Raw genomic sequence first — 26689 nt, forward strand, 5'->3', positions numbered from 1 at the left:
TGGCGTGCAGGTTTGTTTCGGGTCCAGGTGGGGACAGATGGACCAAGAGAGAAGGAAGGGGCGGCACATAGCCCCAACCCCACCTCCTAGGTGGACACAGTAGCACAGTCAACGCTGCCATCCTGTACGGCTGGCTACCCATGGCACATTATCCCTCCTGGGGATATAAAAGGAAGGACGAGAGGTCAAGTGAACGCGAGTATGTGCTGTGTGGTAGGTCACCATGTTACAAGAATGTCTTCATAAAATACGGAATCTGTGTATACATTTCCCTCCGTGGAGAGAGATGGGGTAAACTGTTCTTCATTCGAAGGACATGAAAAAAGAACCAGTCATCACAATTTCAAAATACATTATGAAAAGCAGTTTATTCCAGTCTTTAAGTATCCTTAATGATTTACGAAGTCTATTAAAAGCTTCAGTTGCATGGAGGAATATATCACACTTTTAATAAAAATGTTATGAAAGATAAACCACAAATAGGATCAATAGTTCTTTCATTTTAGATGTAAACTAAAAAAGTCCAGTACTGCATAATACCAAAGATTTTTTTTCAATATCACAGCTTAGTCCAGAAAAAAATTCCACACATACTGATACATAAAAAACAAATCAGCATCACAGCACACAAGTCTTACAGTTACTAGAAATTATAACGATAAAAAAAAAGTATAATAATCTAACAGTAGTCTATCAAAGGCATAGTATAACACTTGTTATACATTTTGTTAAACAAGGTAAATCTGCACAGCTCTCCTCATTTTCTTCGTGTGTAGTTGCGGAAGAAAGGAGCTCTCACAGAACGGTACAGAGGAAGAAATTGTTGGGCTTTTGGTGTGTTATCGCCACCATCTTTGTGGTCACTGCAGATCATCAGGGAGATTTTTGTGGGAATGGCTTCTGAAAAACAACAGCTAACAAATTATTTTGAGATATATATACATGTATCTAAAATAACATTCACTATAGACTGATGTTTCCATGAACTGTACAAGCATGTGTATTTTCTCTTTTCTTGACCCTAGCCTAAACCTGAGCAGGGACACCAGAGAAACATTCATGTGTTAAGTGTTTATTGCACATTTTATGAAAAATATAGCTCTTTTGTGTCTTCTTAATGGATAGTTGGCACACATCAACCGACACAGAAAGAATATTGTACACTAAAGGGATCAACACTAGGAATAATCTGTTTTACATGGGAACAATTTCAGAAACATCAGAATTCAAAGCACTTTTTTGGTTTAGTCCAAAAAGGTTGTTCTAGCTAAATGTCACTGAATAAACATTTTCTTACTTAAATGTTCAAAACCTTACACAATCTGGTTTAGGAAAAAAAGAAATTTGTCTACCTTTTACAAACTCCTTTTTTCATTATATTATTTGTTCATTTTAGCATCGCTGAAAGTAGTTAAGTTTTTTAAATTTATCCCCCCCTTTCCCAAAATCCAAGGTTTAAATCTGCTTCCTCTTGGAAAAATCAATAAGGTAGGCTATAGATTTCTTCTATTTATCTAGATGTTAGAAATGTTAATTTCAGCAATAACCTAATGCTTGCACAATTTTATTAACAATTATTCATCTTTCGGATGATTATTAATGACCATACACTTAAAAGCAGCATCTAAACAGACTTCTGTGCACTGTATGGCATGAGTGTGTGTTTGGTATTCTTCAAGCTGACTGGCATTACATGCAGAATTCAAGCAGAACTTTTGTCTCATCTATTGTTGGTTTTAAACTATTCTAGTAACTGGCACAAACATGTGATATATAAACTTATATAAACTGCTTTAGTCAGAAAACTTAGAATATAATATTTAATATTTGATGCTGCTTTTGAAAGTCCAGTCTTGCCATAATTTAACCATAAAAATTTGTCTTCATGAATTTAAAAGTGATCAGGCTCAATCAATCGATTATGTCCTTTAAATATTACATAGGTTTTAAATAAACCACACTATTTTATTAACTGTGGGTGCCCATGCATAGCAATGGCCATAAAGTTTATTAGAAAAAAGAATTAATACTGAAGTCAGTGGCACACTGTTAATAAAAGAATGCCGGCTGATTTTTGCAATGCAAAGACTGCAAAAATATCATAACATTTTTTAATTGAAACAACTGAAGCAAACAAAATGACAGAACAGAACCAAATGAAAAATAAAATATTAATGGAAATGTGTCTGCATAAATCTATATAAGGACTGTTAGAAAAGCATGTGCTTCACACTTACTTCCAGTCTGTACATACTGTAAATAAAAAGCACAGCAAAATGACCAGTTAGAGGGTACCCAGAGTTACAACAACCATGGTCAATATTAGAAACCACCTCACGTCTAATACAACAATGCAGCAAATCAGTAACAAGGTGCTGGTGTGTACCACAACATGGAGAGAGTGTAGATATGTGTATGTGCATTAAAAAAGCTATAAATGCTTTCACAGAATGCTGGATTGATTTCTTACTTTTCAAGCTACCTCACACCCAGTACTTCTCAGCTGAAAGAAGTTTTAATTTCTAAAGACTCAAAGGCTCTGAGCCAGGCAAAGGGCTAGCAGGCTGCAGAATGCATAAGGAACAACTTACAATAATGTTGACAGAGGATGCAAATTCACACTCAAAGCTTCAATGCTATGATTTGATATCTCAATGCACCAAAGATGATCAAGAGCTGCCAGGAGATTTTGCATTTTGTAGAGAAATTTCCCCTACCAATATCAACATTCATTATGCCACCCAAATACTCCCAGCTGTCAAAACACTTTAAGTAAATAAATAATTAAAAAAGGTAAAGATAGTCCAGTGTTGTTATGGGCCACATGGACTGGGGTGTTAAAGCCCTTACTTATAATGAGCCTAGCTTTTGAGAGGGCAGTGAATATTCCCCCTCCCTCACTGTCTTACCTTCCTCTACTCTCTGTGGAGTTGGGTAACCACTTCTCTGCTAGGTTGACTAGGGGAAGTATGTTGTGTGATACTTCTCTGCTAGGTTGACTAGGGGAAGTATGTTGTGATACGGGAATCAAACTGGTTAGTGTGTGTACCTTTAAAGGATGCCTTTACTCTAACCACTAAGCTATGCACCTTCTCTCAAAACTAATTAATTCTTTTTGAAATTACACAAATAGCTACAGAAACAAGAAAAAGGGGCCAGTAGTTTGAATGCTGCATTTCATGTGTTTCATGCCATTTTCTTTACTCCAATTTCTATGAAAACAGTTTATACAAATTAACATACATGCTTTCATTCATTTTTTTTAAAGTGTATTATTTTGCAGTAATGTTACAGGCAACCATTAAATCCTCCCAAATTGTAGCTGCACTCTCCAGTTCAAAAGGACTTAAAAAATTACAACTCAGACCAAATGCACAGCATTACAGCAGTCAACGAGGCATAACACAGTATACAGAAGGAGTAAATACAAGACATTGCAGCACTGCCTGACAGCAATGTCAAGCCAAGAATTCTTCTTTCCCTCACACTCAGACTGTTAAGATTATGAATCAAATTTGTTCTACACAAAGTATGTAAGTGTACTTTCAGTTTTCTACGATACAGTTGAGATGACAAATAGGGAAATTGATTACCAATGAAAAGGATAGTTTGAGCATTGAGGGTAAAGAAGAATCATTGCTGCACTGGAGTTTGGAAGGTGTCACAGGAAAAACAATCTAACACTGTGTCTTACCAACAACCTGACGACAGGATCGTGCAGATTTAACTCGAGGCATCATCTAGCAGAAGTGTGGATGTCAGGCAACATGTGAATCAACTACAGCTTCAAAAGTGAATGAACCTTGCAATGTGTGTATTGTAAAAGAAATAAAACATGCAGCCATGTGGAAAAATACACCCTGAATTTTGTGTCATGTGTTTCAACATATATCAACAACATAAATTACTATAAGATTATGATAGTCAGTATAAGAGTATTGTAATTTATTCTATAAAATTAACTTTTTCTCTGTTTTTAAAGCCTTATCAAACTCTTTTCCTAAAAAAAAAAAATTGTGTAAGTAATTAATGGATATTTTGCTAACCTCTCCAGCTTCTATGCCTGGGAGCAGCGCAAATTCATCTCGATTGCTGCTGCTATGAGCACTTCCCTCCCTTTTTCTGCTTTCTCCTAGATGTGGCGGCAAAATGCTAAAGGTCTCTACAAGTTCCTCTTGCTTGAGAGTGTGGACAGAGGGATTTTTGCCAGACTTAGCAGCATGCTGAGTGCTGGCAAGAATGGTCTGCTGCTTCAAGTCTGCAGCAATACTTTTCTCTCCTGTGCCCTGAATGTTCATTTTCTGTCCCTCAGCTTTAGCGCGCATCAATGTTTTTTCAGTTTTGTTTGGTGCTGTTGCTGAAACTTGATGATGTTGCAATTCTCTCATTTCTTGTAGTTTGTTCTGGAAAGTAGAATCAGCAATGAAGCAAGTTTTAATGTTTCAAAACCTATTAATGGACAAAATGAATGACTTACCAAACATGAATGCTAGAAATGTGGGAAGTTATAAGCTGAATGTATCTAGGTTCCCTACTAAATCATTCATGCTTAAATGTTATATTGTACAGTCACAATTGTCAGATGCCATTTACTGACTTCATTCCTTGTACAAGATGCCTAAACACACACACATGTACATGTATTAAAGTGATCAAGTTAAAGCACCTCTGCATTTGACAATTTTACACTAATTTAATAAAAGAGAAAAAGCCTGAAACAATGTACACCAAATGCACATAGTCCAGTACCTCAATTTTTTCTTGGATCTCATTTGTGAGATCCTGAATATCGTCGCCAGTTTCTTTAATGAGTTGATGGATGTAAGTTCCTACATATAGTAAATGAAAACATCAAATGTTAGTGTCAATGACCATTTGCAATATTATTATACACAATAGCACAAACTCTAAAAAAAAAACCTTTTTTAGTGCTGAATTCTGTGATTAATCTGTTCATGTATAGAATCCATAACACATAACAGTTTACATTTACAAGAACATTTGGGTGTTGAAGTATGTGTCAGTAGTAGACCAAAGCTATGTGTCTCATATAAATAGGCCAAAAACATTGCAAAATAATTAAGTCACTATATATAAAAAGTGGAAAGCAAGAACAACGCAAAATACTGATTGCATCTTGCATGTAATACAACAGACAATGGACTGATTGTATCTTGGATGTATAGTGCAATAGACAAGGGACTGAATGATGCTGTCTAGGTTCTCTGACCCTGTTGCAGAGGTGACTGTTGCAGCTGTTGCATGAGGGTGTTGTTGCAGGGACTGCTGCAACTTTCTTATCCCAGCGACAGCATCTGCCATCTCCTGTGAGGTGTGTGCTGGCTTTATTCTGGGTGGTCGCTTTGTCAGATTAGAGTCCAGATCATTAAACAGACTTGAACCAAGTGTGTGAGGCTTCAGGGTCCCATCATTTTCTTCTTCATCATCATCTCGCATACCTGACACATTTCATGCAAGTTTAAGAATATTCTTACAAAAGAAATCACTAAGATGAAAATAAGATAAAGTCATGTTTATCATATAGTGAGACATAACATGACCTACATAATAAAATAGTTCATGAGAACAGTAAAATAGACCACAACATGGGCACACACACACATATGAGTAAACTGACGTATTAAAACATGTCTACTGACCACATCTGCTTTTTCTGCCTCCTTGATTGTGACGCTGGCTGTGACTGCTTTGAACATGTCTGCCACCTGTTGGATGAAAGTCACACAACATGCCAGATACAGATGTCCACATCTCTTAGCTAGCTAAATTAAAGATCATAACTCACTTTCCAAGAAAAACAAGATTACTTTTATGCATCATTTCATCTCCACTACCAAGTCTCCATTAATTCCCAATTTGCAAATCCCATGTTCAAAATATCCAGTTACAAGTAAAATTTTTCTTTCAACCAGTCATGAAGAAAAACAGTTTGATTATTGCTTAATAGAAACCGGCATCATTGCTTGTCTGTCAAAATACTGGAATTAAATTTCAAGGGTAACATGCATAACTACCTTTGTTTACTGCTTCTAACTGCACATGAACAAAAGCTAATATCTTTCCTGTACTTATAAACAACATCAACAACATCTTTTAGATCCCTCACTACCTGTCAGCACTATAGTGAATTAACTATTTCCATCAGCTATCTAGAAATGTGTTGTTGTTCGTCTGATCATGCTTTTGTACAATCTCATGTAGAAAAGACCTGTGAAATGGCTCCTGTTTATGACATGATACACACAATATTTCACAAATGAAATTACCAATGGACTCAGCTTGCGCAGGGAGGTAATCTGCAGTGGCCTGACCTTGCAATGACATGGGCTGAGCAAAGATGGATGAAGATGTGGACCCTTTGTAGCCGACAGCAGTGGCATATGGAACCTGGGTTCTTGGATATTGGTTCTTGCCTTCAGAGTAAAGAATGAACAGTGCTCTTTCATTACTCTTATTAATGCATTGTTACTAAGCTTAACAGGAATATCTTTGTGCTTACCGCATCACAGATACGCACGCTCACATACACGACATGTATGCATGCACACATACATAGCAAGAAAGAAGAATACTTACAACAAAAAATCTTATCAGTTCAATAATAAGCATGTTCGATAATGAGAGCAATAAGTTTAAGAGGATAAACAACATATGTGGCAAAAATGAAAATAATAAAACATTGCATGAAGAAACACAACTTTTCTATCAGCTGAAGTAAATGATAACTAATTTATAAAAAGGCATTTTTAATCTTATCCTCAACTTTCAATTCTTCATTCATTATTATAAAATCATCAGTGACAGTGCTCACCTGATGAGCCACTTTTATGTTCCTGAGTTCGGCTAATTACATTAGCATGGTTCTGCATGGAGCCAGCCTCTCGGATTGTGTCTTGCTGACGTTGCTGTGCTGCTGAAACTTCAAGAAGATGTGGTTTTGAGGGTGGCCTTCGTTCTAATGGGGAAATGCTCTGAGATGGTATGATCTGTGAACGGACAAACTCATCCAGTGGTGTTAGGGTGGTTAAGCCATCCATCACAGGGGCTGTTGAAAATATACAATATAAACAATGTACTAACATAATTTTCTCAGTCTGCTAGAGAAATACAACACTTGCTAGTTGTAAAACAAAAATAATACAAATTATTGATTAAATCATTGTTAAATAATGCACACATATATTTATCTTTGGCTTTATTCAACGGTTAAAAAGAACATTTAAACACTAGTACTCAGTCGTCAATAACAGAAAACTATAAAGGAGTTAGGAATATTGGCATCAATGATCATGACACACAGGGAAACACCTAAATATTGATTTACCATTTTAGCATTAAAATCTTTGATTCTAATTGACAAAATAGGGTGTTCTGCTATCATAAAATGAGAATATGATATACAAAGTAAGCAGCGATAATACCCATGCAATCTAAAACCATTACAACTGGTCATATTTAAGATTATAACAAGCAAATATTACACAATGACATATTTTAAAAAGCTGTAAAAATTGCACGAAATTTAACTTATCACTCAGTCATATATTTAAAATTTTTACTTATGATTCAGGCCATCTTTTGACAGATTAACTCTTTTTTTCTTTAGATAGCGGTGATGTGGGTTGAAGGTCAATACCCTTAATTATTAAACACAGGCAAACTTTAAGAAAGACTTTTAATAAAAGTGATTGGTCTGAACGAAAACTGCAATACTGCTTTACACAGTGAACACAATTATAAGCTGACATGGACATGGATGTGTAGGTTTAGATTTTGTGTGCGTGCATCTGCATGTGTGCATGCATCATGTACTATGTATGCATTTATAAATTACTGAGTAATGCATAAATACAATCGATCCATGTAAAATAAAATGTAGTACTCATCCTAAGCACTTACCCACTCTAAATATATACATGAAATCCTACAATATTATAGTGTACAAAATTTGAAATAAAGAAATAAATCAGATTCTTTTATGTGAGCAAACAATATTTCAGTTCAGTATGTCAATGACTTCTTAATTATTCCAAAGAGTATATGATTTTAGGAATACATTTTTTTTTTTTTTAAGACAAATGAAATTTTGGCTGTTGGTCCTCCACTTCAAATAACAGCCTTCACAAAGTTCAACATGTGAAACAACATTTCATTTAGAACATTACAGCCACTAAGGGGTACATTTATTAAAGGCAGATCAAGTATTAATAAATGTGAAAACATGTTTTTATAGTAAATGCACTATTTGAAGCAAATAACATCTTTCTATCTCTGATCTGCAAATTGCTATTGCAATTTGAATGAAAGAAACTGGTCATAAGCAAAGCTTGTCATAATACAGCAGAAAGAATTTAAAGAGCTGGAAAAGCTCGCAGAAATGAAAGCTCATAATGAACTAGCACAATGTGAATCTGAAAATAACATCTGGTATTATAACTGTCAATGAAGAAAGATCTTGTTCGTGTTCAGCTCAGTCCATATGATCATTTCTGAATTAAAAACAAATGCAGGCAAGAGACCTAGAAAAAGCTAAAATGCAATAGTGGAAGTGAAGGATCAAGTTGAGAAGCATGGCTATAACAAAGGTTATAAGAACATGCAGCATTAAAACTGTTGTTTAAGGCATGACTTGTTCATACTCAGCTCCTGTGATTCAACTTGGCGTCGTGAAATCAACTTCCATACTTTAAATGCTGAGTCTCCTACAAACACAACAGCATTATGTAGGGTTAACAAAATATTCAGCAAGTGAAATCAGTACCAACAACTGTTTGTGTGATAAGTTTTTAAAAAAAGACCAAAACATGATGTTTATACCCATCAAACACGCAAGATTCGGCCAGGCTTGGGATAGTACAGAATTTAAATCTTGAGCATTTTATTCCTACAGCAGTCATACACTAAAACTGAATCTATAGTGAAGTCAAAGTGTAGTTTTCATCTGCTGAGTGTATTTTATTCCACTACACTGAATAATCTGACAACACATAGTAATAATAATAATGATTTATATAGCACCTTTCCAAAGATTTCCTCACAGCACTTTGTAAATCATACATAGACTAAATCGCTAACAACCATGCACCCATATTCACACATAACAGACATGCTCACTTCTACCATATACACTACTCATACACAAAATAAATTACAGACACACATAATACATGCTCATAGTCAGGAGAGGGTTGCAGTGAAGTGGTAGTTTGGAAAAGGAGACAACAGAATCCGAGTGATGAAGGCTGATGAGTAATCCATTCCAAGTTAATGGGGGCTTGGTAGGAGAAAGACCTCTTTACACACATCTTTGTCTTACTAGTGGGACTCAAAGAAGCTTAATGGTGTCAGAAGATGAATGAAGAGGTTGTGCGAGTATATAGATGGGAGTGAGTTCAGTGAGGTACTGAGGACTGGTGCCAGAAATAGGCAGAATAAGTCAAAGTGGAAAGTTTGTAGGCTATAAGGTCTACAACTGGAAGCAAGCTAAGAAAGAAAATGATAGGTGATAAATGTTCACATCTAGATGGTTTGCAAATGAGGTGAGCAGCATTATTCTGGATCCTCTGAAGTCTGTCAAGAAGATACTTGGGAATTGCAGCTAAAAGAGAATGACAATAGTCAATCATCCAAAAGGCACAGATTAGAGTTTTAGTTGCATCAGTGAGTGAGATAATGACGAATGGTACTGATCCTACGAAGTTCAGGGTAAGCATTTCTGCAGACATGAGAAATATGCTGATGAAAACTCAAACTCTGATTGAGAATGACACCCACGCTACAGACAGAGGTGATGAAAGCAATAGTTGAGTTGTTTCTAAACAGAAACTGAGGAAGAGAAGGATGACTCAGAAATTTCTTTGGACAAGTAAGCAACAGTTCAGTCTTATCATCATCAGTTGCAAACTGTTTTGGAGCATGCAGGACTTAACATCATCTATGCATTCCTGATGGGAGATTAAAGACAAATGGAAGACTGCTAACTGTTTGCATTTTCTGTACTTATTTATAACTGTTGTAGAGTGATAGAAGATTGAATAAAGATTTACTGCAGCATGCAATGATAGGATTGCTTAGAATCAAGGAATCTTGAATCAAGACTTGAGAAAATAGCAAGAGAACAAATCAAACAAAGGCTCTAAACAAAAAATAAATTATAAGCACATAAGATAAAAAATATTATGGACTTTTCTGAGAGATTTTTTAACAACTCACTTCAATGATAATTATTATGGAAGTTATTTCCAGACATAATGAAAAGGCATTAACTAGCATTTTACAAGAGTCCATATAAAATGGACATTAGTTTTTAGGAAAAATAACTAATGATTGTGCTCATGAGATTTGTTACTTAATGCTGCTGACAACTATAAATTTGAAATAGTGAGTAGTCTTTATTATAAATACCTGTTAAAGCTTGAACCAATAAAATCTTTGAAACATTATGGCTAACAACACCTGCATGACAAAAACACACCTGAGCACACTCACAGGAGAGAGAGAGAGAATGCAAATTCTTGAATGCAAGCACACACAACATTTAAACCGCCTGCTGCAGTGCATTACAAAATGAATTACAGTCCTAAAATTTTCAACATATTTGTACTTATTTGATTTAAACAGTGCTGGAAAAACTGTTAGCACAGTTTATCATCATGACTTGCAACGAAAGGTAGCCAAAATATGTTTACATAGTTTACTATTATGTCTTACAAGAACAAATCCTTTCAGTTAATGTAGTAACAATTTCCTCCTACAAGTACACTGTTCAGCATTAATAGTATAAGCTCACAGTAGTCATTCATCTTACAAGCAAATAATTTTACTTTGCAACTTGTTTATAAAACAAGCTGTAAAATATGCTATAAGCATCTCAACACATTTCTTAGATAAAAATTTTTGAATAAGCATCAGGCTTCTGTGCTTCACACCACCACTTTCAAAAATGTTCATCTGGCATGACATCATTTCACATAAATGCTGACACTAAACATAGCAATCGCTACACATAAGACAAATTTCCCACAGTTTTGTTTCATAGTTTACATGTTCATAATAGCTATTGTAATTCTTAAGATTTACAGAACACATGCTAGCAAAGTCTTCTCCATGAAAACCACACAAAAACTGCAGTTCTACTAAAAATTTTGGGAAGCAGTTTGCTTTGAGAATATACTGACCACCACGGGAAAAAGAAAGAATTAAAAAAAAAACCACCATGTGAGTGAAGAAAACGTGAGCAGATCTGCAGGCCAACCACTGACAGAAAGTTTTAACCCCAATACCTGAAATATTTCTCAGAGGATTCATCTGTACCCAGTAAGAGTGATGTAATACTCTAGGGGCAAGTCTATATGGCTGCTCCTTATGAAAATCCTGTTCTCCCTGATAAACTGGACTCTGCAGCAAGCTGGAACTGTGAAGCTCTGCTAAAATTACAAGATCAGGGCTTCTTCATTAACACTTATTAAGGTAAAATACATGGACATATTATAAAACATTTAAAAAATGATTAAAGATAGAAGACAAAACTTTTCTCATTAAAATGGCATTATTAAAAAATGAGGTATTTAATTATTTTGAATGTCATAAATGACAGGAAAGATAAATATATCTGAAAATCAATAAAAACACAATCAAGATGAAAGAACTTCAAAATGACAGAATGATGCTAAAAATGAGCCAAACGAAGCTTAATACTTCAGATATTTCGTCAGCATCAATGTAAAAGACACTCAGAGAAAAGAAAGGAATGTTTCTAATAATAGTTTGCTTTTGTTTGAAGACCTGTTTATTCGTTTTCAAAATATCCTGACATTCTTTCTGGCTTAATTGACTAAATCAGTTTTAACCAGATTTCTAACATTTTCAAGAACATGCCAGAAGTTAAGACAGCATTTTAGCAATGTTGCCTGTATAAAAACTGCTACAGATGCATGGGAACTTGTCCATATGTCCCAACCAGTAGTCTGGCATGTGTGGTCTTTCACAACACAAATACACACAAAAGAACGGATTTTTCAGGTCTTTCCCACCCGACACAACACACAAATACATATTTCCACTAGTTCACCAAAGATCTTGTCTTGTAATACTAAGCTCATAGTGCTGAGGAAAGGGAAGGAGTTCATGACCTCCCTGAAACACTAGTTGAAAAAAATTATCATCTGTGAAGCATAGAAATCTAAACCAATGAAGATAATAATCTCTGGAGAGCTGGCTTTTCGTCTTATAAGTAAAAATACTTTCAGACATGTCAGATAATACCTCTATCTCCCCAAAGGTCCAATTGAAAATGAGTATACCATATAACATCCAACAACAATTAAGTGATGTGTGAAGTCTCTGTTGTCAAAATTTACTGATAGTTATAGCACAAATACTGAGAGTAAGAAGTGATGCACCTTAAAATAATTGCAATTAATTTTGCATTTGAATACATTTGAATATGTTTTTGTGATTATAACATAAATTTTAAATATTATTTACACACTAAAGGAGTGCTGGAAAATCTGTCTTCTAGAAACAGTAAAAAGCAGCACAGTCAGCAAAATTAAATCTTTATTAGTTCTAGCCACATCCCTCAAAAAGACAAGGACACCTGAAGAGTACTGGCTAGAAATGTTGTCCACTTAACAACAGAACAACAATTATATTGATCTGTCTCACGAAACTTAAAAAAAAAACCAAAAAAACTGAACAGCTGAAACTGAGAGGTTGTATAATAAATAAGTATGCAAAGTCTGTTGGTTTATAACTATCATACAGAGGATTCTACAGACTATCTAGAACTAATAGATAATAACTAAATTCGAACTGCTTTGGTTAAGTTTATTAATTCAAAGAGTTTTTGTCTCTGGAGAGCATATCAGAAATATTTTGTGACATTAAACAACCTCACGAAAATGATAGCTGCTCCATATTCTTGTGCCAGTGCTGCTAGATGGTGTTGGTTTGTCACATCATTGACTTGTCTCTCCATCAACCATTAACTACTAGACACCTAGCAAAGTTATGTCTTTACAGGAAGTCCTGTGTAAGTTTATATAAGCATGCAAACAGTTGCCACTGATTTGAAACATTCTAATTTTATTTACACGCATAATTCTTGACGTGTGTTCTGACACTTTCAGCAGTGTTCACAAATGTGAATAATACTATTCTTCTGGGTTTATTTTTCATTATTTACAAGCATGTTGTAAAATTAAGCCAGCATGATTCCAAACTTCAATAAAGCATCAGTTGCACTGTTGGTAAAAAAGATGCCTAAAGAAGCCACAGTGCTTTTTGTGTAGCACAGTTTTGAGCGTATAAGGAATAAGGCATCAAAAAAATGGGCTGTTAACAGGAAAAAAACAACACACAGCAATTCCCAGTAGCTAGTACAGTTTGTCTCCACATGTCTCATAGCCTCCTGGCACTAGCCAACTCTCCAACTACAAACTATCTCTATTTGAGGTATTTGTTGCTGATATTGCAAAATCTTCATGCCACACATACTCACTGATCTTCAAACATTGAAGCATGGTGCCTGTACATAATAAATGACCAGAATGGATTTGATGTCTTTATGCAAATAATCTATTGCTGAATACTGCAAGATGCGTATGTGTGTGTTTGTTTTGTGTGTGTGACGCATGCTTCCATTCTGGTGATTCTGCTTATTCCAAAAAGGAGAGTTGAAAGGTCACATTTTATATATACATAAGATCATGCCATCTCAATCAGAAAGTTATGCTCCCAATAATTTTTCAATTTACTGACAATGCACTACTTTTATGTATATATCTTCTGGGACAAATTTTAGAAAATGTGTGAACAGAACACAGTAATATTAAAGGAATAGATATTAAGCTGAATCAATACATTGAGCAGAACAGCACATGAAGCATGCTTTTAAATGACAATTTTTACAATAGTGTGCACTCTCTCCATCACCAAGACTAACTTTATTTTCTTTTCGAAACCCTGCTACTACATCTACCTAACAACCAACAATAAAATAAATCTAGCACTAGAGAAATATGACTTTAGCCTTAAAGCATAAAAACTGTTAATATTGACATTTTGATTTATTTCTCCAGATAGTCTGGGCATGACAAACTTGGACTCCGTTTATCCTTTCAACGCACCAGCCATGAGAGAAGTCAGTTGTTACAAGTTTACTAGAAGGTCATCCAAAGTTGGCAAGAAAATGTCTACATATGTTAGAAAATGATCAAGATAACAGTAAAATAAAAATAAAAGGTACAAAACTAAAACTACAGTTTTACATTAGGATAAATTAATTTTTCAGTCCTGAAAAGAAATATGCCTGATGTTCACCAGATTTAATGAGGTGAATCGTGTCATGCATAACAAAAACAAGGATGGAAGTGCGTTCACAGGGCTGAAATAAAACAAACAAATCTCCCCAGAGCATCTATTTTTAACTAATATTTCTGGTCAAGGGCTAAGCAGACAAAGTTTAGTCGTTTAGATCCAAAGCGTTTGTGAAAAGTAATGAACTCTTTTGTAAGTATTTACCTGGAAAGGAAGTAGTGTAACCACGAGATTGTATCTGGGCTGACCCAAGAGACCCTTGTCTCCCTAGACTGGCACCCCCTGCAAGGTGAGCAGCTAAAATCTGGCCATGGTGTGCACACAAGCCCTCCATGCTCAAGGGAATGGGCTGCTGGCCCCCAGATTCTGATCCAGAGTAACGAAAATGGACAACTGTTCGCCACCACCAAAGGAAGGAAGAGAAAAAAAAACAACAACACTAAACAAAAACATTGATTGGTTTGCATGCCAACTGCTGAGGTGAGTAAAAAGAAAGTTAGTGACTTCACAGCACATGCATTCCTGGATTACAGAAAATACGTAGAAAAAAATCTGTTCTGTATTATTTCAAGTTATTTTAAATGTATAACCAATGAATTATATTTTCACCTTCACTGCTGCACATGACACAAAAGCTGTGTGATGTTATGTCATCTTCCTCACGTAGTTAATGTGTGACACAGTCTCTCCAAAAGTCTTCACAGCAATAACCCTAACCCTAACCCTAACTTTAAATAAGTAATCTCTCCTAATGTCTTGAGACTAACAATTGGATAACTGTTACTTCCCAAAACATCTGCTTGTGTTACCTTGCCCCATTTGTGTCATGTGTTGCAATACTGAGAATATAATTCCTGTACTGATATTTCTCTTTGACTTGCATATTCTTAAACAGTAACTGAGGATTGTTAATAAGAACCTGTGAAGCAATGACTTTCTCTAGCAGCGCTGAAAGCAGTACTGAGGATTGTTAATAAAAACCTGCATAGCAATGACTTGCTCAAGCAGCACTCAAAACAAGAAGTGAAAAAAAGTAACACAATATAAACAATCAGGAAAATGTGCTTAAGTATATGATGCCAAACATGGATGGCCTATTAGTAAACTCTTCTGTTACAGCACACAAATATTCAAGTTCATTTCCTACCATCTCCTATGCCTATTACCCAACAAAAAAATGGAAAAAGCAGAAAAGAAACATGACTACAAGTCAAATATATGCCATCCACCAAAGAAAAGCCCCTTTTTTCCTTCATAAACAATGGGAAAAAGTGCAAGACTCTCACAAAATTTTTTCACCATAAACAACAGGAAAAAGTGCAAGACTCTCATAAAATACCATGATGTAAAATTATTAATTCAAACATGTCTCTGTGTTGAAGTACTTTCTCCAAATAGCTGATATTAGGCTGAGAAACAAAATCACAATAGCTTTGAAGCAAATGGTCCTTATACATTTATACAGACTCTAGCTTTATCTGTATAAAAACTACTCTGCACATTTCTAACACACAGACAAACCACTAAAAGATACATGATACATTATCAAGAGAAGAGGAAACAGCCTTCCTTGAAATAGTTTTGCTCTATCTTACTGGACACATTTATTGTTCAAACATACATTGCGGTACCTTACTGGACATATTTTATTGTTTAAACATATAATGATGCAGAAAAGCAAGAATTAAGTCAGATTAAAAAAAAAGTCAGGGTTAAAGAATCAATTACTGCCATACAAAGTCAACGTTTTCATGACAAATAACAAAGAAAATTGGCAGTTATTCTGCAATCTCATTAATGTTTACCTGATTGCTCTTCAACTGCTGGAGAAGATAATGCCTTGTATGGCAGAGAACCTACTGAGAAGATATTTATTTAAACACAAAAAATATCCTGTGCACGCATAAGCTGCTACTACTACTACTGCAAAATCCGGACGTAACTAGTTTCTGAAAACAAACAAAAGCCATAACTATAAACAGCAAGCAGCTTTTTTGCTTGTTCCTATCTTCCTCTCTTGCATTTGAACACCTCTAGCAGAAAAAACACTTCGCAGTCTGCAGAAATGTCTGTCTTATGTGTCCATAACCAAGAAAAGCAAAACAAGAAATATTCACAAATGGAACCATTCGAATGTTCAATAATAGATATTATTAACTTAGTGTCTAAATATAATAAATAAGTATAATAAATTCAAAATTAATTAAAAATGTAATTCTGTTCCTCCATCATTACTTATTTATGTACCTAAAATACGAGTGTGTGTATATATGTGCACACACCTGCATGTATGCATTTGTTATTCATACGCACTATTAAAGGTTGAAGGGATGAAAATGAAGATAGAAGGGGGTGCATGGGTACTTCAGAGAAGGGCAGATTAGAGCAGGAGCATTGAGAATAGGAAAATATTTTCTGCTGGTAACAAAGATGATTTAATGATAAGAGAACATAGACGTACATTCAATCTTAATATGCACATTATACCCTTAGAATACTCTTGATAACTCTGCTGTCAATGCTTTAAATAGCATGCTTTTTTGGTAAGAGGTCAACAAACAGTAAGTAGTGTGTGTACTGATAAGAAGTTAATAAACATTTAGTATGAGTGAGCATGTTAATATGATTTGTATTCATAGTCAGATAACATACACATGAATAATAAAAGGTTAATGTAAAAAATGTTCAATTTTTAAATGACTTTTACATATTTAAAGATTTTCTAAAGAATTGAAAAAGCACCATAAGTGCAAGTAAAAGATTTCCATAACCAAAGAAATTTATAAAAGCAAAGGTCAATTATTATTCAGTTGTTAAAAATATAAATATAAATTAAAAAAAATATATGCAGTAAACTTAAATACCTTTTTTAGGCTCCATTTTTACAAACACTGTTGAACAGTCAAAGTAAATATGTCGACACAAACTACAAGCAAATCATATAAATCTAATGTCCATATTTTTTCTAGCAAGTAGTATATCAACTTTAAGGTCTAGTGGAGTGCTACATGTTTTTCTAATGACTGGGTAAAGCTCAGCCTAAAATACAATTTCCCAAAAACTGGAAGGATAATTCCTTCTGTTCTTGAGCTACACATGTGTTAACATCATCAGGAACAGAAAGAGATAAACAATAAAGACATCAGGATTGTACATGAATGCATTTATGGTGTCAATGCCTTGACCAGTGGGAGAGCTGGGACTGCATGATAATTAATCATGTCTTTGTATAAATGTGTGTGTGCGTATGAGAGGAGACTGAGTAGATAGTGACGATTAAAGGATAATGACTGAATTTATAAGATGCATTTGATAAGTGTGTGTTTGTGTCATATAAGCGCCTTGAGTATGCCTTTGTTGGTGGGATAAAGGGCTATATAAATAAATATTATTATCATAAATGTGATGTCATGGGTTTGAGGAGGAGTAGGAAATATGTGTTTTTCATTCTGAGCCAGCAACTAAGGCTGTATCACAGCAAGGCAGCCAGTCCTGTAAACAGATACCACATGCAGAGAAAGAACAGCATGCCCAAGACGAGAGCTGAATCCAGGACAGCCAACTCATGGGTTTGAGGTTTATTTAATGCTTGTAGGCTTGCATCTTGCGAATAGAGCTGTTATTCTCACCGGTAAAATAGTTATCTTGCACTCAGCTTTATCCAGTCCTCAGAAAAAAATTGTACCTCACAATCTTTTAGAAGATGACAAATGCAAGAAAGCTGAGGAATCATATAAATTTTTCTGTGAACAGACAAATACTTAAAGCAATCTAAAAGAAAGGAGAAAAGATAAATAGTTCACACTTTCTTTTCTTTAACAGTCCCTTTTTAACTTAAAAAAAAAGTTTAGACCTTACAAATTATTACTACATTTATTAAGGTATTTTAATGTTTTAGATATATAAAGACCTTGACAAGGTTTATTGCATCTTTAATGCTATATCACACTGGCCTCACCTGGTTCTTTATCGATGGGAAATCCATGCTGTACATAGGTTGATGCCAGTGCTTCCAAATAATCTTGTTGCTTTCAACAACAAAAAGATTTGAAGCTTTTTTAAAACAAAATGATGTTTAAATAGTCATAACACCGCTGTCCCAGTAATCTTATTATCTTGTATTTTATTGAAGAAGACTGTGGGATGAACAACTTTTGAAAGACTCCATGGATAATATGAACTGAATTCCACTCATTTTTGTTTTCCAGTAATTATTTGGACAGCTTGAATAGTGCAGAACCAAATTCTTATGTGAGTACACTTACTCCAGATTTTACAGTTAATTCAGCATCAACATTTGTACAAGTAGTATAATATATTTTCTCATTAGTTATACTATATACTGTACATAATCATGTCTTTTCTCATCCTAGAGATCTTATCCTACCAGCTTCTAATGCTTTTTGCTGAATGACTGTAAAAGTTGGTCTTCCATCTTGAATGTTGAGTTAAAATTCTTAAGGCAATTTTGCATGAACGAGAATAATTCATGTCTGGTGAATACTGTATGTTATGTTACAGGATATTTTTATGTAGATGGGGTCACACATGCCAGCCAAATTTCAACTACTTTGTTTTGCATGGTATAGTCAATCAAACAGCTAAGGAGAAAGTGCATGTTAATTACTCATTACACAGGAGCTATATCCTGTACTTGTGAGGTCTAAAAAATTTATGCATTGTAAAAGAGGTAAAAATTAATTAACTTAAGCACCTTCTCCAACCATAAATTCTTAGCTAGATTTAACTATCATCCGAAAATGAGGGAAAAAAACAATAAATTTAATAACTAACAGAAAAGGATAAAATACAACTTTTATCGATTGAGATGTTATATTTTGCAGACCACAGCAATATGTCACACTTACTTAAATAAATATGAAATATTTTAAACAAAATGCCACATTTTTATAATCAGAAACAAATGATTAACAAATTTTGCTAAATATCTACATGTAATTTGAATACTCCTCACACGCCCCTAACCAACTATGAGACTATACCAGTGGTACATGTTCCTGAGGTTGAGAATTATTAGCCTACCAATGAGAACATTAGAATCTGTGCTCAATTTGTGAAACTTAACTTACATATGATTTTTTTAATATAAACACTGCAATTAATTTTACAGACTACTTTTCAATGAAATAAAATGGCTATTATATTATTTTTTAATTTATTATTTTATTTATATTAAAATAATTTACTTTTGATTTCTTGATCTAATTAAAAATTATGGAGAATAATTCATCTATTATTGTTTCATAGACTTTCATTCCATTGTACAAAAGAAAACAACAAGAAAGATTTCTCATGTGATAATATTGTGATAGTTTCTAAATATCAAGCATCATGCATTAGTAAGCCCATACTTGTCCACACTCACTCTCTTCTGCTGTCGTTCCTCAACTCGCTCCTGCACAAATATGGGAATGCCACTGCCAGTTCGCTCATCATTGGAGCGGGGTCGTTTCCCAGACAGTGTGCTGTAACGCAGTGGCTGACTCCCTACCTGTGTAGGACAACCCAGGAGTGAGAAGCAGCGAGCAGAAGCAAACACTGTGAGAAAGCAACTGCACATCACACAGTGACCAGCCTGATATTTGTGCCTTTGTTGTGTGGCACAGCTTACAAGCATATCAATTGTGTCTGCAACGTAATGTTCTTCAACACCAAAGAAAAAAACAACGAAAAAAGAGCAGTACGAATGCTTCAAGACAACATTATTTATTGCAGTAATACTAATTTGGTTGGTTGGTTTATTTAGTAAGAAAGTGCTTCCACCTTGAGGTGATTTCGCACTCTGGGGAGAGAGGTAGTGGGGAGGAAACTGGAGTACCCAGAGAAAAGCTCTGACACCCAGCCTTGCGAACAAGTGTCACATACAGAGAGTGTCCCAGGACAAGATATGAACCCTGAGCCACTCACTGCAGTGGCGGAAAGTGAGTGTTTTAACCACTACACTACCGGGCACCCCAGTAAAACTAAAAGTCCATAATATAAAAACACATGAAAACAGCATTACTACTTTTTCTATGGTGCTCAACCTTGAATCTTCATAATATATACCAGCTGTTAGTATTTGCCCCATACATTTCCTTCCAGAACAAACCTCAGTTCTCATATTCCTATTTTCCCTCTTTTTTTGGTTATTTTGATTTAATTATGTCAAAAAAAACAACACACAATCTCAAAGCTATTGTCATATGCTTGTCAGATGAGTCAGAAAACACTCAATGACAAGAGATACGCTTGTGAAGGGCAAGACAAGTCACAATACTGCCAGCAGATTGCCATCTCAGCCAGCAGCCTGGCTGGGGACTTTGCGTAAAATTTGTTTGGAGTGGAGCCTGCTAGATGAGGGAAGTTAAATTGCCTGCAGGCAGCCAGCATGCAGCACCTTAATAAAGATATAACCAAACCTACAGCTATACCGTAAACATTCTCTTGGCAAAGTGTGTGTGAACTTGTGGCATATGGTGGGTGACCTGGGTACATTTTTGCATCATGATACTCTTGTATACTGACATGACTATGGTGTACTACTGATGTGTCTTCTAAGAACAAACAATTCACTAGCAATGTACAATGTACTAGCAGTTACTATTAATACCATACACCTACCTTTGACTGTTTTGATACCTGCTCACTGTTTGGCTTACTGCTCTTCTCTTCCTATCAAACACAAAAGAACACGTTTTATAATTTGAATTCATTAGACCATTTGGAGAATTTGGATAGCATTAAAAAAAAAAAAAAACATGCTCACTACAACTTATGGAACTTATGAAATCACAAAAGAAAATATTGTTTTCAAGAAATTCTGTCATAATCCTCATAAGACTTATAACTGCTAATACTAAATGCAAATTTGTTAAAAGAGAAGAGCTGCTTAATGAGCATTTGTTGAAAACGCTTCTACATGAACAAGCTCCTTCAGCATGCTGAATTTCATTTATGAGATTTAAATTATTAATTTGATATTCTTCCTAATGCCATGCTTTCATCACCCTTACAGTGGTGATTATCATTATCGGGGTGAATGTACTTTATGATGGCCCAAATAGTCCCTTTCATCCACCAGTTTTATCTTCAGCTGAGGGCACTGTAACCCCAATTTAGAAGGTTTACCAGACAATCGACAGTCAGCACAGCAACCTTGAGCTATTTTTATTAGTAATTCATGGAAAATCTTTTCTCTTTATATTCTGGTTCTACAGTCTATATCTGTCCATGAAAGGAGCAGTCTGAACAGTATGGTACATACTAGTTCTAAGGTAATTGGTGTCAAGCAGAGGAAACTGGGTTCTTTCTGTGATCAACAAATTGTCAGAAAAGCTTCTAGCGTTTTATCTATCTACTAGAGAATTTGTTTTATTGAGTCCATCCAAATCTTATGCTATGCTATCTTATGCTATGCCTATATGCAGAATAGGCACTTGATATTGTTTGGATCCTCTGCAATCCAGCTGCCAAACCATAGATGAATGGTCACTTGCATGAGGGTGTGTGGTGTTGTAGATATGTCTTTAAAAAGGTTTTTAGATATAAGATTGCATGTTTTTTTGTTTTGATATGACCAGAGACGTTATACCCTCTGATATGATGCACTGCTTGCCTTATCCTTATATTGTAATTAGCACTTATTTTGTTTTTTTATAACTTTTATAACTAAACACATGTCCTGGGTAATAAATGCCCATTGGGATTAATAAATTTGGTCATCGTCAGAGATGATGCCACTCTACCCTAGCATGCTCTCTCTGTTTCACACCACACACACATATACCACTCAAGCTTGAATGAATCATCAAAATGCTAATGTACTGTTGTTTGAAAGAACTAGGATAAAAATGTTATATAATCATAACATTCAGTTTCTACCACTATCTGTGGTGCAGCTACTGGCTTTTTGGACTCTTCAGCTCCAGACAACCTTCCTTTATCACGGTCTTTGCGGCTCTTCAGCTTCTTCTTTTTCTTTTTCATCTGAAACCAAACTCATATTAAGTGTCTCCATAGCAGCAAAACAGAGTATTGGTAAAAGATGCAAATAAATGAAAACCATAAAGTGGAAAGCTACAAACAAAAGTTGATTTAAAAAATATTTTCAACTGTTTTTACATGGTACTTAAAATGTTAACAAGTGCACCAAACCCAAAAGAGGGCTAGTTTTATTTAATATTAAAAGTGGTCATTTTTCTAAAACCTAAAAGCAGAAGGGCAGCAAATGTTTGATATTATGTCTTCTTATTTCTGCAACATTTGGGAAATCTTTCTAAGCTATACTCACTCTCTCAGCCTGATACTGCATGTGTATGGGTGGACCATCAGAGTCAGAACTGTTGGAACCCATATCACTGGAACAATTCATGATAATTATCTTATTAAAAACGATTACAAACAACATGAGGACAAACCCAGTTCCTTGAATAGATGCGACATGGTATGATTTCTTTACCTCATTTCGAGAAAAGAGATTTGGGGATTCAAGGAATATCTTGCACAAATATCTTGATAATATAATATATAATGTTAAACTAAATGCCACAAATCATTAAAATTTACTAGTTTGTTATTGCATCTGACAAATATCTCTTCCTAATGATGACCAAACTGAGTAGATATAAAGATAAAAAAGAGACGAATTTGGAAGTGAAACATGTTACCATTTAGAAAAAAAAGATTCCAGAAACATTTTCAAATGCAATGAACTAGCTATACAGTCATCAATGCATGTTAATGCTTTGTTTCAAAGACATCCTTAAAAATTTAGTAAAATAAAACTGATGGAAACAAAAGGGCACATCATTTCTGTCTGCATGCAGACACCACACTCAAGCACCAAACACAGCTTTCTATACAGTTTAGTTTCATGTGGAAGCAACATAACTAATCTACTGGAATTTAAAACAGCTTTGTGTAGCTAATTTATTTTGCAAGTTAGTAGTACAGTAGTACTAAACATTTATAATCCATTCATTTGTTAAATTTCTTAAATGTGTATGCAATAAAAACTTATAAACAGCCCACAAAACTCATCTATGCTAAAACTTAAACTGTGATCTTTCTGTCAAACTGAAAGTATATCTGCAGCCCTTTTACCTGGCTTTGCCCAACTTTGATTTTGTCTCTTGGATACTAAGATGATACAAGAACAAGTGTAATAGCATTGCAGAGAAGGATGTTCATGAAATGCTGAAGTTATTTATGTTCTATACATAATGATATTTCCTGAATATAATGCAAATATTATCTATATAGTGTCTTCAGTATCACTAGTTGTGGTTTAATTATGTTGTAGCATCATTTGCATTAGCCAGCACTCAGCAGTATGCTTTGTTCAAGATGCAATAAAATGGACAGGTGAAAACAAGCTAACATTGTGGAATGTGCTTGAAGTACACTGGATATGAGTGACGCAACAGCTAGTATATGTGATGCCCGTAAGTGTATACAATAAAAAAAATGACATCAATATGATCAATGCAATGAAATGTTTGTAGTTTACTGGGTACCACAAAAATTAATACATGTAATATTTTATTACATACAGTGATAATGCAATAAATGAACCAGTTTTGACATAGATAAATACTGACTTAAAAACTGAGATGCTCAGAAAATTGAGCATGCAGTGCCTAACAACAATAAACTCGGTCTTGCTTCATTTGTTCTCTGTGCCACGAGTAACTATATCTCAACTATATAAAACAGATATGAAAGGACACAAATCAGCACAGAATAGTCCTGCATAATTATTTCATTTTAAAATAAGTTGGAAACTAGTTTCTCTACTGCATTCAGAATATCATACATCATGGCAATATACATGACCAGTGAAACAACCAGGTAATATTTGCCTATAACAGACATAATAACCATCAAACATCATAACAAACTTTTTAAATAAAAACCACAATACATATTTACCTGCTCTCCACATCCCCAAAGTTGTAGTCAGACAGCTGGATGTCATCAAGGTTTATGTCATTCGCACTATCACGTCCCAGTTTGGCCAAAATTGCCATTTTCATCCGGTTCTCCAAATTTTCCAGAATTTTAGCATACTATTAAAAAAAAGCACAATAGGTTACAGAAGTGATAAAGACTATAAAAAAACTACTGATTTTAAAAGTCAGTAAGCAGTGATCCTTGCTAGAAAATTCTTTTAAAAGTTTTTAAATATTTTACAGTAACAGTTATTCATTATGACAATCATCACATCCACTGACATTCGTGACTTATAGTCTCCACTGACACAATAATTAACATATATAGATAATCCAGAAAGATAATACTCCAAAGCCAGTTTTACAGTTATAAAACAATCCGTCAATTTTAAGTTTAAAAGTAACAAGATTTTTTACATGGATAACTTTTTTGAAATATGTAAATGGTGCATTTTACTGGTGAAACTGGGGAAAATAGTGAGGGTATATTTCTGCAAAAAACACCTTTTATTATACAAGAAGTGGGTTAAGGCTATGGCAAAAACTAGATGTGTATCATGCAAAACATAACCATGCCTCTTAAAAAAAAAAAGTATACAGAAATTACAAATATTACAAATTATATGAACACTGCATAACTATACATGTGTAAATAAGGTTAAAAATATATGTATTATTTCAAAGCAATGGTTTCTGTCTTTGGTATGTATCAAAACTTAGTGGCTTTAAATTAATATAACCACAACAGGAAGCAGATAACTCAGGTTTTTCTAAGATGAATAGCAAAAAAGATTATTAATTACCATTTAAAGTTGTTTCCAGATAGCCAACAAATCAAACAAAATATTCTTTATAATATCTACGAAGCATGTATGCATGTTTGCAGATAAATATTGTTATCCTGAACTAGCTGAAATATCTACCTACAATTTTCTAACTGTTGTGCAATGTTTAAGATGGCTACAGTCACACTGAATCTAATAAAATGTTCATCTCGGTTATCCTGCAATGCAAATGGAAACTTGTAATCTTATAATCTCTCAGACTCACACTGTTTCTATGAAGTACAATTATAGGGTACATCATGAGTCTCAATTAGTCAACACAGTAAATATAACAAAAAATGTTTCTGGAAAACGAGATTAATCGGGACAACACAGCTATGCCCATACTAGAACCTCAGATTGTGAGAACTATCAATTCATCATATAACTTCCTTTGATAATTTTTTATGACCTGTAAAACTTCTGTCAGCTGCAATGTGGACTTTCAGCATATATCAAGAAATGTTCTACTAAGAATCCTTTCAAAAATTAAACATAGACGTATGCATGTAGGCTGATTCGAACTATATCAGGTGCTTTCATGTGTTCACATCCCTCCAAAAGTTCAAATTTTACTTTAAAAAATTTTATCTACATGTTACCATGACTCTCACTTTCAGTAATTCTACTGACTCATGCTCAAAGTGGTATTCAAGTATCGGATACTTTCAGCTGAAAACTTTAAATTCAAAGATATATATAAACTGACAAAGCACTACATGATAAGGATTAATTGTTCACTTTATCCATCTATAAAGTTTAGCCTACCTTGGTATTATCTGGATCACAGTAGTCAAGCAGAGTGTCACAAAAATGATAACCCATAGCTTCAAAGTCTGCGACACTGAAGTGAAAGCCCTTTTTCCTGCCCAAACTGGAGCCACAGAAAGTGGCCTGTGTACACAAAAATGTGTGCATGAATATGGAAAACACACACACACACACATACACACAAATGGCTGAGAAGTATGGTAGCAGTATAATCTCAAGTTGCGTCACTGGTTGCATGAAGCAACACAGAGTGCCAAAACATTAGTAATAAGAAGCTTGTACAGACAGAATCTTAAATATTTTGCTGTCTTCCAAGATAAAGAAATCAATAACAATAATAATGAGAGTGAAAAGGCTGACAGCACTAAGGGTTGCAACAATGATATAAAGCTGTTATTGTTGATGTTACCTCCATGGTGTAGCTGTTCATGATTCCCATATTCCACATCACCACACGTCCAGTTCCCTCCTTGATCTTCTGCACTTTGAACTTGCAGGAATCAAATGAAAACTGCAAAAGAGTAAGCATCTAATAACTACAAGAAAACAGTATACATAAAAAACATTACAATTAAAATCATCTCAAATAAACTGTGGTGCAAAAAGAAAGTCCTTGATAAAATTTACCTTGTCTGGTGCATTTTTGTGAAGCATGCAGGGAAATATTCTTTCATGCAGCCGCCTGTTACTGCCAAACCTTTGCTCACATCCATAGATGAAGACATTCTGACGACGACTATGGCCATGCAAGTCACAGTAGACAATGATATCTCTCTCTTGCAACAACCTGTAGGAAATAAT

General features: G+C 34.6%; 1 protein-coding gene across 31 annotated transcripts in view; it reads right to left on the reverse strand.

Moving 5' to 3' along the window:
• Positions 1 to 349: 349 nt before the first annotated feature.
• Positions 350 to 26689, reverse strand: part of LOC112560646 (cytosolic carboxypeptidase 2-like) — a 47666-nt gene continuing 21326 nt past the window's right edge. For 6 of the 31 annotated variants that reach the window (XM_025232613.1, XM_025232615.1, XM_025232614.1 and 3 more), the window contains 21 exons: positions 26516 to 26675; positions 26298 to 26399; positions 25886 to 26011; positions 24274 to 24410; positions 22634 to 22700; positions 22225 to 22329; positions 20965 to 21015; positions 19727 to 19852; positions 18299 to 18368; positions 17205 to 17231; positions 16146 to 16199; positions 14545 to 14733; positions 8661 to 8723; positions 6833 to 7066; positions 6288 to 6434; positions 5661 to 5726; positions 5230 to 5459; positions 4750 to 4827; positions 4047 to 4403; positions 3695 to 3740; positions 350 to 900 (listed from right to left, as the gene is read on the reverse strand). In XM_025232613.1, coding sequence (XP_025088398.1) covers positions 758 to 900; positions 3695 to 3740; positions 4047 to 4403; positions 4750 to 4827; positions 5230 to 5459; positions 5661 to 5726; positions 6288 to 6434; positions 6833 to 7066; positions 8661 to 8723; positions 14545 to 14733; positions 16146 to 16199; positions 17205 to 17231; positions 18299 to 18368; positions 19727 to 19852; positions 20965 to 21015; positions 22225 to 22329; positions 22634 to 22700; positions 24274 to 24410; positions 25886 to 26011; positions 26298 to 26399; positions 26516 to 26675 — 2578 coding nt within the window. In that variant the 3' untranslated portion in view covers positions 350 to 757. Of the gene's footprint in view, positions 901 to 2237; positions 2254 to 3694; positions 3741 to 4046; positions 4404 to 4749; positions 4830 to 5229; positions 5460 to 5660; positions 5727 to 6287; positions 6435 to 6832; positions 7067 to 8660; positions 8724 to 13522; positions 13550 to 14544; positions 14734 to 16145; positions 16200 to 17204; positions 17232 to 18298; positions 18369 to 19726; positions 19853 to 20964; positions 21016 to 22224; positions 22330 to 22633; positions 22701 to 24273; positions 24411 to 25885; positions 26012 to 26297; positions 26400 to 26515; positions 26676 to 26689 lie in introns of those variants that run through there. The other 25 variants (XM_025232621.1, XM_025232609.1, XM_025232611.1 and 22 more) reach the window with 25 other exon arrangements.

This window comes from Pomacea canaliculata, linkage group LG3 (genome assembly GCF_003073045.1).
Source record: "Pomacea canaliculata isolate SZHN2017 linkage group LG3, ASM307304v1, whole genome shotgun sequence".
Classification (NCBI taxonomy): domain Eukaryota; kingdom Metazoa; phylum Mollusca; class Gastropoda; order Architaenioglossa; family Ampullariidae; genus Pomacea; species Pomacea canaliculata.